This window comes from Mesoplodon bidens, assembly GCF_964165515.1.
Source record: "Mesoplodon bidens genome assembly, chromosome: 1".
NCBI classification, from domain to species: domain Eukaryota; kingdom Metazoa; phylum Chordata; class Mammalia; order Artiodactyla; family Ziphiidae; genus Mesoplodon; species Mesoplodon bidens.
Genome location: NC_138176.1, coordinates 216,398,338 through 216,412,450, shown reverse-complemented (window position 1 = coordinate 216,412,450; position 14,113 = coordinate 216,398,338). Strand labels below are relative to the sequence as shown.

General features: G+C 47.2%; 1 protein-coding gene across 2 annotated transcripts in view; it reads left to right on the top strand.

Moving 5' to 3' along the window:
• MAML3 (mastermind like transcriptional coactivator 3) overlaps positions 1-12,609 on the top strand; it is a 440,419-nt gene extending 427,810 nt beyond the window's left edge. Inside the window, exons 4-5 of one of the 2 annotated variants that reach the window (XM_081238436.1) lie at positions 4,410-4,491; positions 8,958-12,609. In XM_081238436.1, coding sequence (XP_081094562.1) covers positions 4,410-4,491; positions 8,958-9,952 — 1,077 coding nt within the window. In that variant the 3' untranslated portion in view covers positions 9,953-12,609. Of the gene's footprint in view, positions 1-4,406; positions 4,492-8,957 lie in introns of both variants that reach the window. The other variant, XM_081238435.1, reaches the window with a different exon arrangement.
• The last annotated feature ends 1,504 nt before the right edge of the window (positions 12,610-14,113 follow it).

Below are 14,113 nucleotides of genomic sequence, written 5' to 3'. Positions count from 1 at the left end.
TTCATGTCCTTCATCAAGAAATTCACAAGCCAGGGGCTTCCCTGGTGGCGCAGTGGTTGAGAGTCCGCCTGCCGATGCAGGGGACGCGGGTTCGTGCCCCGGCCCGGGAAGATCCCACATGCCGTGGAGCGGCTGGGCCCGTGAGCCATGGCCGCTGAGCCTGCACGTCCGGAGCCTGTGCTCCGCAACGGGAGAGGCCACAGCAGTGAGAGGCCTGCGTACCGCAAAAAAAAAAAAAAAAAAAAAAAAAAAAAGAAATTCACAAGCCAGCATTTCCTGAGATCACAGAAGAACCTGCAGAATGTAGACCTTTCCGTTAGTTAGGCTTTTTCTTAGAATAAATTAGTTTGTTCTGAAAAGACAGGCTTCAGCCATCCATTTGAAGACCCAATTGCCAGAGACCGTTCTTCGGTTCAAGTCTGGCTCTTTTCTTCTGGCTTCTGGTACCGGGGTCTGTAGAATCAGCATGGGGGGCAAGGGCGGAAGGGGGCTGGCTCACATTCTTCGTAAATTCTGACATTTCCAGCATGAAGAAAAAAGAAAATAATTCAGAGAACTTTGCTTCTTGGAGGAAAGTGTCAGGAGGAGGGACTGAGAAGAATTCTTACAGAATTGGTTACGAACAATGGAACAGGAACAATAGCAGAATAATAGGGCCCACAGAACTACCTGGAAGCCTGAACTCGGGGTCACAGGAAGGGTGCCAACTGGAGAAAATTCCCAGCAGCTTTGAACACAGCTCAGGAAATGTTTGAGTTAAAGGCCTAACACAGAGAAAGCTTTGCCTTAGGCATCTTTGACAACCCTTGACATATATAATTCCTCCAGCTTTGAAAGAAAGCCTTCCATGCGGGCGACTCCTCTCAGTTTCAGTGGGTTTTGTTTTTCGAGATGCCATTGCCTGATTTCGTGTTATCTTGGGAGAGGCCTGAGGACTTCCCCAGGAGTCCCTGGATGCCTCCCGTGGGCGCCTCTCCAGCACGTCTCACCCTTCTATTATAGGAGACATGAGGCTGTCATCTAAGTCTCAAGGCCCACAATTACCCTTCTAGAATGTTCCTAATAGGATCAGAATTTCGGAAATGTATTAAGCATCCTCCACCATATCTATAGGAGAGGCTGTGTAGGACACAAGACACGTCGAAGTCCTTAGTAAACCAAGGGCAGCAGTTCAAAGTAACACCAGTCATCCCCCAAATAGAAAAATTGTATTGTTGAGCACAGTTCACTTATGTTCCCTTGTTCGCTTTTGTTCTTGAACAGTTGTGTAATTATCTCCCTTTTTACTGAGGTCAGTCAGCTGCCTGGCAGCTCTTGTACAAACAAACCTCTATCCCTCTCACCCTGCATAAGGTGTGTGACAAGGAGCCACGCTCGTATCTCTCAGACAGTGATAAATGGAGCTGCCGAGGGGAAGCTGGGCTTTGCAAATCCGCCCCTCAGCCAATCCCAGGAAATTTCAGGTGTGCCTGATCCTTGGAGAGATGGTCTTTGATGTCTGTGCTGTGACCAAGACACAAGGGGGAGTCGGGGTAACCAGGCCAAACTCAGCTGTTCCAGCCCAGGGGTGTCCCCTCTTGGCAAGGTCAGCCAACCCCGGGAATGAGGGGGAAGGCAGGAGACCGGGAGCATTGCTTTCACAGGATGGTGCCCACAGACCATGAGGTGAGAGAGTGTGGGACCCCTCAGAACCCGGGACACAGAAAGACAGACATAGGGCTCCTCAGAAGAGATGAGGAAATGGAAAACTGCAAAAATATGAGTATAATTCCTTAACGACTGTGTGTGCCGGGAGCTGAAGAGGAACCAAGGAAAGAACAGTTCACTCTGGGTCACATCCTTTGCTTACGGTATGATTTTGGAAAAACCACCTAACCTCTCTCCTCATCTGCCAAATAAGGTTTTCCTAATCTCCCAGCCTTCCTCCTGATGCTCAACGTGAGTAATGAGTGTAAAACCCTTCGGAAACTGCACAAGGTGTGGATCTGCCACTGGACCCTGGTGTCACGGGAGGTAGCGTAAGAGCTGCAGCCACACGTGCGAGCCATCCTGTGGGACTAGCCCAGAAGTAAGTCAGAGGGATGTAGCATCTCACCTGCACCTGGGGAAAGTTCTTATTGATGCCTACACTTTTGAGGTTGAATGTGGCCGTATCAACGCCAAGCTGATTTCCTTGGTCCCTGCAGCGGCAGTGAAGGCATCCTAACACTTTCAATTTTGCCAACAGCGTACTGGGAACACTTTGGGTTTCCGGAAAGGACATGTGAGGGAAAACAGAAAGACTGGGGATATCTTGCATATCTTTGGGAACTTTCAAATGGTTCTCAGTGGACTTAGAAATCAGAACAGAGCAAGTTGAAAGCAGGTGTGAATTAACATTTAATGTGTAATTCTCAAGAGCACAGAGCGTGTCAAATCCCACCCATTCACAAAGGGTCAACGGAATCTGGAATTTTGGATCTGAAAGAAACATTGAGGATCATGAAGTCCCTTTATTTTACACACGAGGAGACTGAGACCAGGGAGCTTACGTTATTTTTTTCAGAGATCGCAGAGCTAGAGAGGGGCAGGGCCAGGACTGGCACCTGGGCCCCCTGACTGCTGACCGACAGTCCACCCCAGGCCACCCCAGGGCTGATGCCCAGCTGTAAGTGGGACAGTTAAATTCTTACATAATATGGGAAGTTTGGCTTCTGAGAAGCTTTTAAATGCTCACCTTACTCTCAGTAATGTTCTTAGATTGCTGCCTAAAAGATTAGCATGGTTTCTTGTCTACGCTGTGTCTATACAATTAATTCATTTCAACGGTTTCGTGCAAAACACCACAGGATGGGGTGAACAGAGGCCCTTCTTTTCTTTGGTTGCCAGTGCTGGCTGGCCTTGTCAAGAAAAAGAAAGAAAAGGAAAATTATAGAGCTGCCCAGGAACAAAAACAAGAGAAAAAATAGAAATAAACACATGTGTTAAGAAGTGGTCAATGTGTGTTATTTTTATAATGAACACTGTAAAGGGCGGGGCCCTTGTCTGTTTTCCTAGCCCTTGCAGATGAAAGGTGCTTGATGCATATTCCACAGCTGCAGAGGAGGTTAGATGACATGCCGAAGGTCACGCAGCTACTTGACGGCAGACCCAGAACGAAAACCCCTTTCTTTGCTCTTTCCACCTCACTCTTATTTTCTCTCCCTTTTCACATACAGCATGATAATGATCATAATAGCCTTCCCTGTATATTGGTAACAGTGCCGGCAGTGCAGAAGCCCCGTGACTGGAAGAGGAAAACCTAAAACGCAGGCCTCCTGGCTCCTGGTGTACGTGGAATCCCCCGCGGTTTCCTCAAGGCAGTAAATGCTGTATGTTTGACTTGTGGAGATGTATTTGGCAGGCAGGGTGGCTTCCTGGGAATAAAATGAGCCTTTTTTTTAATAGGCCCTGAGAATCCCATCTTCCTATACCCGAAGCATCTATTTTAGGTCATTAAAAGTTAGGGCTTCCCTGGTGGCGCAGTGGTTGAGAGTCCGCCTGCCGATGCAGGGGACACAGGTTCGTGCCCCGGTCTGGGAAGATCCCACATGCCGCGGAGCGGCTGGGCCCGTGAGCCATGGCCGCTGAGCCTGCGTGTCCGGAGCCTGTGCTCCGCAACGGGAGAGGCCACAACAGTGAGAGGCGCACGTACCGCAAAAAAAAAAAAAAAAAAAAGTTAGCTGCTTGTCCGTTTGAGCTCGGTACCCACCGTGCTGAGGAAAGCACGCAGGCTGATGTCGGAAAAGCAAACTCAGAACTGCCTCCCTGGCTACACCTCCCTCAGAAGCCAGCAAGTCCACACGGCAGAAATGCCGCAGGTGTGCACCGAGGGTGTTTGCAGCAGAGGCGGGGCTCTGACAGCCAGAAACCAGAAGCACCCTGAACAGCCACCCCTATAGCACGGGCAAAGGCATCGTGGGCTGTTCTTATGGGGGGAATACCACTCGACAGTGAGCATGAATGGACCCCACTGCAGGCATCACCGTGGACGGAGCTCCCAAACGCGATGAATGCAAGAAGCCAGACTCCAGAAAACAGGCTCAAGTACATTGTCTCAGGCCACTTCCCTGAAGCACAGAAGCAGATGTAACTAACCTGTTGCTAGGCTGGGATGGTGCGCCCACGGGTCAGGGGAAGAGCAGTGGCTGGGAACGGGCAGGAGGGGCTTCTAGCAGCATTCTGCGTCTCGACCCACGAGCGTGTTCCTTTGTGAAAATCCGTCGCACGGGGCATGGATGCTACACGCTTGTGCCCTGACCTGTATGCGTGTTAGTCTTCAGTACAGAGTTCAGTTTTTGAAAACCGCTTCCTCAGAACAGCCAGGAGATCTAACTGTGCGCCTCCTCCCGCCCCGCCCCCCGGCCCTCCTTGTCCTATCGTTTCAGCAGCTGCAGCCGCCGCAGTTACCCCGGCAGCACCTCCAGCGGCCGCGCAACCCGTACCCAGTGCAGCAGGTCGCCCAGTTTCAAGGTGAGGCCGGTGCACACCTCTGCCATTGTATCCCTTCCAGTGGGCAAGTGTAAGTGAATGTAGAGCCAGTGACAATGCCACGGCTGCTGTGTTTGTGTCCAGGTAATATTAAAAATATTTAAGAACTGATGATGCCAACCAATCAGAATCCCAGGCGTTAACCTTTGGGTTGCTGGGCCCCAGAGAGGTCCTGGTGGGCCCGGGGCGGGGGCGGGGTGGCGGTGGGAGTGGGACTGGAGCAGCTGTTCTTTACCAAAGGTACGGAAGTATTTCGGTGGTTTAACAACCAGCAAAGACATACAGGTGCCGACGGACCTAATATCAGCCCTGTTTAAGTCTGGATCGTCATCTCAGTGGCCATGGGGAAGAGTTGGGGGAATCCCGTGTCACATCTTTCTTGCTAATCCCAGCAGGTCAGCTGACCATAGCCCTCACTTCCAGCAACCGAAGTAAAATAATCTGGCTTTTGGCAGCCACTAATCTCTGCTGAACACAGAAGACAAATAGGGACTTGAGTTTGATTGGACTTTCTTCATCCTGCCGCCCTTTGCACAAATCCTGAATCATGGCCCCAGGAGCAATGGGTGCACTGTTTGTCTGGCGTTGCCATTCCTCTGTAAAGTAGAAGGTCCACTCAAATATCAGTCGCTCCCTTCTCTAACAGAGAGAGTCCCTGTGGGTCTTGTATGGGGTGGAGGATGGGTCTGAGGACCCTTCCCAATCTCATCCACATGAGTTTTCAGGGAGCCGCAGGGGTCATGAAGCAGCAGAAATCCTAATTCCTGTCCGCTGTCCTTTTTGAAGACCTAGATCAGTGCATCCTAACTTCTCAAATGTTACCTATTGCTTTGACAATCTGCCAGAAGCTATGAAGCCCCTTGCACAGAAATATCCATATATATAAATAAATACAAACTTTGTGGATCATTTCACAAGTGTTACCCTTTTCCATAGACTGTGGGTGAAAATTTTGTGATCTAGGGTAGCCTTTTTTCAGTCTTTGGGTTGCAACACTCAAGTAGGTTGTGAAGATAATTGGCCACAACCAACATTTTTTAACAAAATAATAGAAGTGATTGGAGTGTATCATAATTAGGGCAACTTTTGTTTCTGTCCTAAACCCACGTGTGTATGTACTATGAGTTGTGGCTTAGAGTCTGAAAGCCACTGATGTTCACGGCCACATCTCCCTGAAGACTGCCTGTGGACCCCCTGGGGCTTGAGCCACTCTCACCCCCTCCCATCCCTGGGACATTTATATCACTTCAGATCCCTTTGGCCTCGACACAGGGAAGGACAAAGGGAATTGTTCTGTGCACTAAATCAGTGCCAATATTCTTTGAAGAATTCTGTTTCTCACTTGGTCAGTGGCAGGGAAGAGTGGGAAATAGTCATTGTTACCTGTGTAGTTTTTGTTGCAGACTCGGAGCCCTCTTTTGTACCTGTGGTTCTCAGACCTGAGCCTGCATCAGATCACCAGCACAGCTGGTTCAAAACAGAAGCCCGCCCTCACCCCCAGAGTCTCTGATTCAGTAGGTCTGGAGCGGGGCCCTGAGAATTTGCATCTCTAACAGGTTCCCCACAGTTGCTGTTGCTACTGGCCTGGGGCCATACTTTGGGAACTGGTGCTTTGTATTATGAACTAATTTAAACCATTAAATCTGATGCACCTGGTATTGTGTCCCTTGAGTTTTCTAGGTTCATAGCTCATGTATTATTTTTTGGAATACAGGGACCCACCAAAATTTAGTAACTCCTCTATGTTATGAGTTATTCTGAATGGTTTGGACCCAATTTAAAAGTTCTACTCTTTGAACTTTTCTAAAACCCCAAATCACAGGTAATCAACCTAAAAAACTTAGCTATGCTTAGGGTAAACAACCAGTGACATTTTAGGGTTCCTAAGCTGGTTGATATGATAATTTTTAAATTTTTCTTCTGTATTTTCATGTATTTTACTGACATCCTAGATATCATGATGTTATGTATCTGGGAAAATAGCAAATTCATAGATTAAAAAATATTGTCCTTGGAGAGAAGTTCTGTTAGGAGTAACTTGTCTGAGACCTACAGGTCCACTGACCACTACAGTTTTCAAAGGTTTTAAAGACGAACTTTCTCTTACTGAGTTCTGTGTCTCTGGGCAATGTTACATGCCTAGGGGAAAAGCTTATTTTACATAAGTATAGACTTCTTGTGAGTGAAAATAGAACACAGACCCTTCTAGGGAAAAAATTGCATGTTACCGTCTCTGTTTGAATATGGAAATTTTTCTTTGACGTTGTGATGTTAACCAACAGACAAGAAAATTAATTTGACTACAGTATCTCACAGTCATATCTGTTATAGACAAAAATAAAAAAGAAGAGAAAGTAGTCCATTGTTTAACGTATGTAGTTGTCAGATAAAGACGCATTCATTCTTTGAAGGCATTTGAAGTTTTTTCCTTTGTATATTTAAAATTACCCAAGTTCATAAAACCAGATTAATATGAGGTTTTTTGTTTTTCTTAGGTTGAAAATATGGTGCTGACTGCTGATATTAAAAGGTCCTTTTTTTTTTTTTTAATAAGAATTACATCTGGATAGTGTAGTCATTGACACCAAGTAAAAATAAAGGTCGGCTTGGATTAATGGTTTGATACTTCTTAAGAGGCACTGCAGCATTTTTGCCCTCTAAAGAAAGGAAACTATTTCTCATTCACAAAATTAGTCCAGTCAATATCTAATCCCTCAACATATTTATTCTAAGTTACAACAAAAATGTCCGAAATATGAAAAGTCCTTCCATCTGTTTCCAGCAGCCTGTTTATGTAATCTGGGTCTATCCAATCAATCTCTGAGTTAGCAATATTTTTCCCTTAAATTTTTTTATAAGCAACTCAATAACCCATTTCACCACAGTTGATCAGATTGGCCATGTAGTCAATACAAATTCAGTTGTTAAGGTCACAAAGCTTCATAACAAGATTGCAAGTTGCAATATATACCACCATCCAGTGTTTAATCAGGAACTTTTTTTAAAAACTCCACTTAGATACAATTAAGCTCAAAACAAAAAACTGAAACGTTTCTAGGGATCTCCCCCAGATCTTTCTGCTTTCCCTACAGTAACCATTTCATTTTTCAATTCAGCATGATATTGATCTCAAGCCACAAAAACTTGTCATAATCAAAATTCCCATAATTTTCTTTCTTAAAGAAAGAAAGAAAATATGGAGACATATTTGCTGCCCAGAAATCAATAACCCCATCAGGAAGACAAAAACACACTTCAGTTATCTGCCAGGGTGCCAGGCTTAACAAGGTTACACTATTCTCATCTGGTTTCTCATCCAGGTTCCAGGTAGGATCAAATTTGCTTATAGTATCGATTGGCTCCCATGCTGCACCTTTTTTAAATGTCCAGGAAAAAAACTATTTTTTTTTCATAGACTTAATCATTAGCAGGGACACAGAAAAATCCATTTCTGTGCACCTCCTAGCCCTTGACAACATTGATGGGTTCTAAGGGTGACATTTCTATTCTCTTGACTGGTTTAGAAATTTCCCGGAAACGTGTAAAGAAGGACTCACTCAAATGTCTGATTAGGGTTGAGTGACTTGGCATTGATATTGTGGTCAACTTTTAAGCAGCATCATTAAAACTGCCTTAGTGGTCATTGCTGATTTGAAGGAGTAGCCTTTGTTGGAGAAATGCATAAAGTTCATTGCCAAGTAGCAAGTAGGAGGATGATTTCTTTTTCTAACTCAGGAAGCTGGCCAGTTCGCACCGACATATTATGATTCAGAGAATCTGGAGCATGTGGAAGTCTACAGAGTGGATCCAAGAAATGTCCCATCTGTCGAAATAGTTTCTTAGCAGAAGTGATAGCCTTTAACCTCTCAAATCCTACTCAAGTCTTAGGGGAAATTAGCCTAATGGTCTTTATTGATAGTATTCTCTACTGAACCATATTCCACTTTACAAATAGGATATGCAAAGTGATCAGCCATTTCTGCCTGATTTAGCCCAGGAGGTGAATTTCCTCTCACCTCCAGAAAGATGGTATCTTATTGGTTGAGGATGGCATCATATCAAGACGGGTGAGAAACGATTTGTTTCTGAAATGTGAACAAAAATAATATCAGGGTGTATCAAATAGAAAAGTCAACTACAAAAGCCTATGTACTGCATGGTCCCAATTTTGACGTGTCTATTTATATATTAATGTAAGTTAGTGGTCATCTCTGGATGATGGGAATGACCTTAATTTTCATCTTTATGCTTTTCACTATTTTCCAAATTTTTTACAATCAGCATATGTTACAGTCAGAAAAAGAATACTCTGGTTTTTTTAAGGATTTATTATGAGTAGCTCCTTTCATCTAAGAGAATTTTGTCAGTCCCAAAGAAAAGTCCAACAACTTGTTACCATGCATTGCTTGTAGAGATGAGTGAACAGGTCTGTCCTTTTCTCCCTGCAGGGTCTCCCCAGGACATAGCAGCCGTGAGAAGCCAGACAGCCCTCCAGAGCATGCGAACTTCACGGTTGATGGCACAGAACGCAGGCATGATGGGAATGGGGCCCTCCCAGAACCCAGGGACAATGGCCACAGCAGCCCAGTCAGAGATGGGACTGGCCCCTTATAGCACCCCACCTACCAGCCAACCGGGAATGTACAATATGAGCACAGGAATGACCCAAATGTTGCAGCACCCAAACCAAAGTGGCATGAGTATCCCACACAACCAAGCCCAGGGGCCGAGGCAGCCCACCTCGGGGCAAGGGGTTGGGATGGTGAGTGGTTTTGGTCAGAGCATGCTGGTGAACTCGGCCATTACCCAGCAGCACCAGCAAATGAAGGGGCCGGTAGGCCAGGCCTTGTCCAGGCCCCAGGGCCCGCCGAGGCTGCAAAGCATTATGGGAACGGTCCAGCAGGGAACACAGAGCTGGCAACAGAGGAGCTTACAGGGGATGCCTGGGAGGACTAGTGGAGAATTAGCATCATTCAACAACGGCGCCAGCTACCCACTGCAAGCTGGCCAACCGAGGCTGACCAAGCAACACTTCCCACAGGGACTGAGCCAGGTGGTGGATGCGAACACCGGCACGGTGAGAACCCTCAACCCAGCTGCCATGGGTCGGCAGATGATGCCACCGCTCCCGGGGCAGCAAGGCAGCAGCCAGGCCAGGCCAATGGTCATGTCTGGCCTGAGCCAGGGCATTCCCGGCATGCCAGCATTCAGCCAGCCCCCGGCACAGCAGCAGATGTCCAGTGGCGGTTTTGCCTCAAGCAGCCAGAGCCAAGGCTACGAGCGGAACCCCCCTCAGGACATGTCATACAATTACAGTGGCGACACAGCTGGGGCATCCTTCCCCAGCCTCTCGGACAGTGCCGATCTCGTGGACGCCATCATCAAAGGTGGGCCGGGGGATGAGTGGATGCAGGAGCTCGATGAATTGTTTGGAAACCCCTAGTCAAGAGGGGCCCCGGCAGCCACAACTCTAGTGGTTAAAGTTTCAACCGTGAAAAAGAAACAGGATGTTGCCTCATCCTTGTTTTTTTGTTTATTTGACCTGCGTAATCTGAGCAAAACTGCAGCCCGCTGACAGTGGAAGATCCAGGTGCCAATCCACAGCCCCGCTGGGCCTCATTTCACCTGATTTTCACACAGCAATCAAGACAGACGCCCTGCGAATCCCGCTGCGAAAGAGGGGGACGCACCAGAGACAGGTGGGGAAGATGATTCTGTAGCCCCTCTGCTCGGCCCTCCCTGTGATCGTCCGGCCCAACAAGAGCTGCTCTGGCCAAGACAGACTGCTGCCTGACCTGAGGTGGCCGTCAGCCCCTCCTGGCCCTGGTCCAGAGTCTGTAGCTTTGGAGACACAAAGGAGAGAGAGCCTGGGACTGAGAGTCCCACGGAGCCTGCTGGGTGGTGGCACAAGCCAAGAGCACATGTCAGAAACGCGCTGAACTCCGGCTACAAAGAGATGTCAGGCTTCAAGACATACTATTGGTCTGGAGGGTGGGTGCAAAGAACAGTGAGATGTCACAGGAAGACACAGGATCCTACAGGCCTGTCTCCTGCCCGTGATGACCCTCAGGAATTTTGGAGCCATTGCCTCACAGGGTGAGCTTGGAGAAGGGTCCTGACGGTCCTGGGCGGGCAGCCCTCTGCTGGTGACCGGGGTGGCCATCGCTCTGGGGAGTTGAGCTGGAGCCTCCTGAGGACCCGATAGGACCCAACCCATCTGGGCAGTCCCCACCTACTCCTGGAGGCCGAGGACGGAGAGGCCCAGGCTGGACGCTGTGTGTCTGCTAGCACGGCCGCCCTCCTCCCCGGTCCCTGTCCTTATTCCTCCTCGCTCTGCCCCAGCCTGCCCTTGCCCTTGCCAAGAAGAAATGAAGCTTTTGTCTTCAGGGAGCCCGGGCAGAGGGAAAATAGGTGCGAGAAGAACTTAGACAGTGCCTGAAATGCAAAGGTGACACTGGAGTTTTCTTTCTCTGCCTGGAACTAAGCGGGCCACTCTATGCTTCTGGGACACCAGGGAGGACTGGCCTGGACATCGCTGGCTCTGGCTCCCTTTGGGAAAATCCTAGGGGTGATGCTCTAAAATCAGCCCGGCCCTTCATCCCTACTCACCGGAAAGACAAATCTCAAACCCTGAAAGCTGAGGAACTGAAAAGTCGACTGCTCCACGTCCCACATGTTGAGAACGAAAAGCAAGCAGGTATGGTTCCTTTCCTGTGGGCAAAGCGATCCCCTCCTGAAGGTCTGTACGGTCGTTCTCTTGGTAATTCACTCAACTCTGCCCTAACTGAAGTCTGTCTGAAGGGATCCACAGCCTCCGCTGTCGTACAGCCGATCTCATCCGTCCTCTCCTCCCCGCCCACGGTCAGGTTCTGGAGGCCGCGGGGCATAACCGTTGTCCTAAGTGAGTGAGAGTGGGGTGAGCTTTCCTCCCGCCGCCCCCGCCCTCCGCGTCCAAAAGGCAGGCTTGCGTCTGCGCACTCGAGTGTAACTCGCCACACCGGAGCCCCAGCCCAGCCACCGAGCCGGACTGGCTGCACTGGCGGCGGGTCCTGGGAAGGAAGGGGGTTCGAAGGAAGAGCTGGGGGCAGAGGATGCAGAGAGGCGGCAGGCAGGCAAACACTGCCCTTGACTCGCTCGCCAAGTACCAAGGTCATGGCCCTCCTCAGCCAGGGGCAGGATGGAGAACAAGTGGGCCACCCCTGGGAAGAGGTGGTGGGTGGCAGGCTGACTGTGAACTCCCTGTGTGGGGAGGGACACTGCCAGGAAAACTCTTGAGTGGAAACAGATGAAAACCAAAAACAAACAGAAGAAAGTAAACAAATGAGAAGACACAGAATATATAATTACCTTTTTCTGAAAGGTACAGGAAATCAATGTATAAGAAATGATGAGAAACTGGAGGTGGCTGATGGAGGGGGAGGGGTGCTCCATGCTCTTTTTAAAGCTTCCTCCGAATGCTCAGTACTGGGACCAACTACATAGAGAGGTAGATTTTAACAAGGTGGTTTTGTTTTGTTTTTGTTTTTACTACGGTGCTGATGTATATGTAATGTCTAAAAAAAAAGTTATTTGTAAATAAGTTTTTACAATATGACAGATATCACTGGGTCTACTATCTGTAAAAAATATACATATAAATATATATATACTGTTTGTTTAAAATAGAGTATTTTTATTTCATTCCTTAACTCATCATCCCAGCAGTGGTACTGCACTTCAGATGACATCATATTACTAATTTGTACTGTATGACCTATGGCAACTTCCTCCATTTGATTCAGATTTTTCTAGTTTTCTGTTTTTACTTTGTACATTGAGCATTGCTTATTTCCTTTTAAGAAATGTACAGAACTCTGAAATGTAGAAATGAAGTGATGTTGACATACCACTTTTAAAGAAAAAAACAAATAAAAGATCATTATCTGAACCAATCCAAAGTTGAGTGTGTTTTAGGACTGTCACTGGAGCTCCAGCCTTAGTTAAGCAGATGGATTATGCCTGGGTTTTAATTGATTAACTACAGTTCTAGTCTCCAAATTTTTATATCATTATTTAAACATTCAAGTAACAGTGGAGATCAGTCATTCCCAGCCTTTTAAATTCTACCACGCTACTAAAATGTTCTAAATTTGCACTCCAGGAGATGTGGCAAAGGTAAAAGAAGAGAGTCATCTATGAAAGGAATATACTGAATCCATGTGTAGACCCGGAACCATAACAATTCAAATTCCACCTGGTTCACTCAGCGAACTTGGAAACTGATAGTAAACTTTTTATTTAAAAAGGAAGAAAACTCAAGGAATATACTGGGCCTGGCCCCGCCCCCCCACACACACACACCTGGCCAGCACCACCCAGACTGACGAATGACAGGCTGGTACAGGAGCTGGACAAACCCTGAGATATCATTTCTGTTCCAAGGTCCCCTGCAGGATCAGGCAGAGGCTGGGACTTTGCCAGAAGGTGCCCCCTTGCTTGGCTTCCTGCCTTTTTCTGCCCTGTTTCCCCCACTCCCTCAGTTTCCCCTCCTGGGGGCCCTTTGGTGACAAATCACACACATGTGAGTCCACTCCACTTCTAGAAGACCTGACCTAAGTCTTCCCATCAAACTTTAAAAAGCATGGTAAAGCAACATGTTTCGAAACTGTCTGGGTGAAGCAGAAAAAGAGGCCACAAGAATAGAAAAAGGTCATCATCAAAAATAGATCCAAAGCAAAGGTGAGTTTTAATATGTACAAACCAAGAGAAAGAATGAACTTGACTATGGAAGAAGAGGCCAGCCCTACCCATGGTGGGCTGCGGTTCCAGACCAGCTGACAAATAACACCATGTAGAAAACAATGTGACACTGGGCTTTGTCCCAGTGATATGGGCTTAGTGACATGAGATCAAAAATGAACTGATTCACGGATGGGGATGGGAAGGCTGACAACAGAATAAAAACATGAAGTCTGAGAAGGGCTGAGTACTCCTCCTTGTCCTGATGGGTCAAAACCACATATGTTTATTTACTGCACTGGATGGATGGAATACCATTCTCCTTTAAAATTTCTTATTTATAATCGTGTTGACCTTTATAAAGTCCCAGCACAGCAAGTGTATAACGGGGGAAGGAGAATAAACATCTTTCCAAGAAGTCACTAGGCACCTGCCCCGTAAGAAGGAGGTATCTTATTGCTGAAAGTTAAGGAACATTCGAAAGCATTAAAGGAGCTATTTCTGCCTTTAACCATTCTTTTCAAGGAAGGTTGTATCTAGAGAAAAAGGATAAAAAACAAATGACCTGATATTTTTCCTTATTAATGACTTTTTTGGCCACACCTTCTCTACTTCCAATCCTGCAAAGTGCGAGAGGAAAAATACCTTGGAAGAGAGCAGGGCTGCTTGTTTGTGTCATCAGTCCTTTATCTTTCTAACTTATTTTTCATTTTAAGTTCTAAGGACATTATGTTTCCATGCTGGTGTTCTCTGGACAAGTTACTACAGACACCTGTTTCATTTCATAACAGGCGGAGGTAATGAGGGCAACATTCACGCACTTGGGGCCCAAGTGTCCCTGCCACGTCCAGGACAGCTGCTGGGCCACAGCTAATGCTATGGTTCT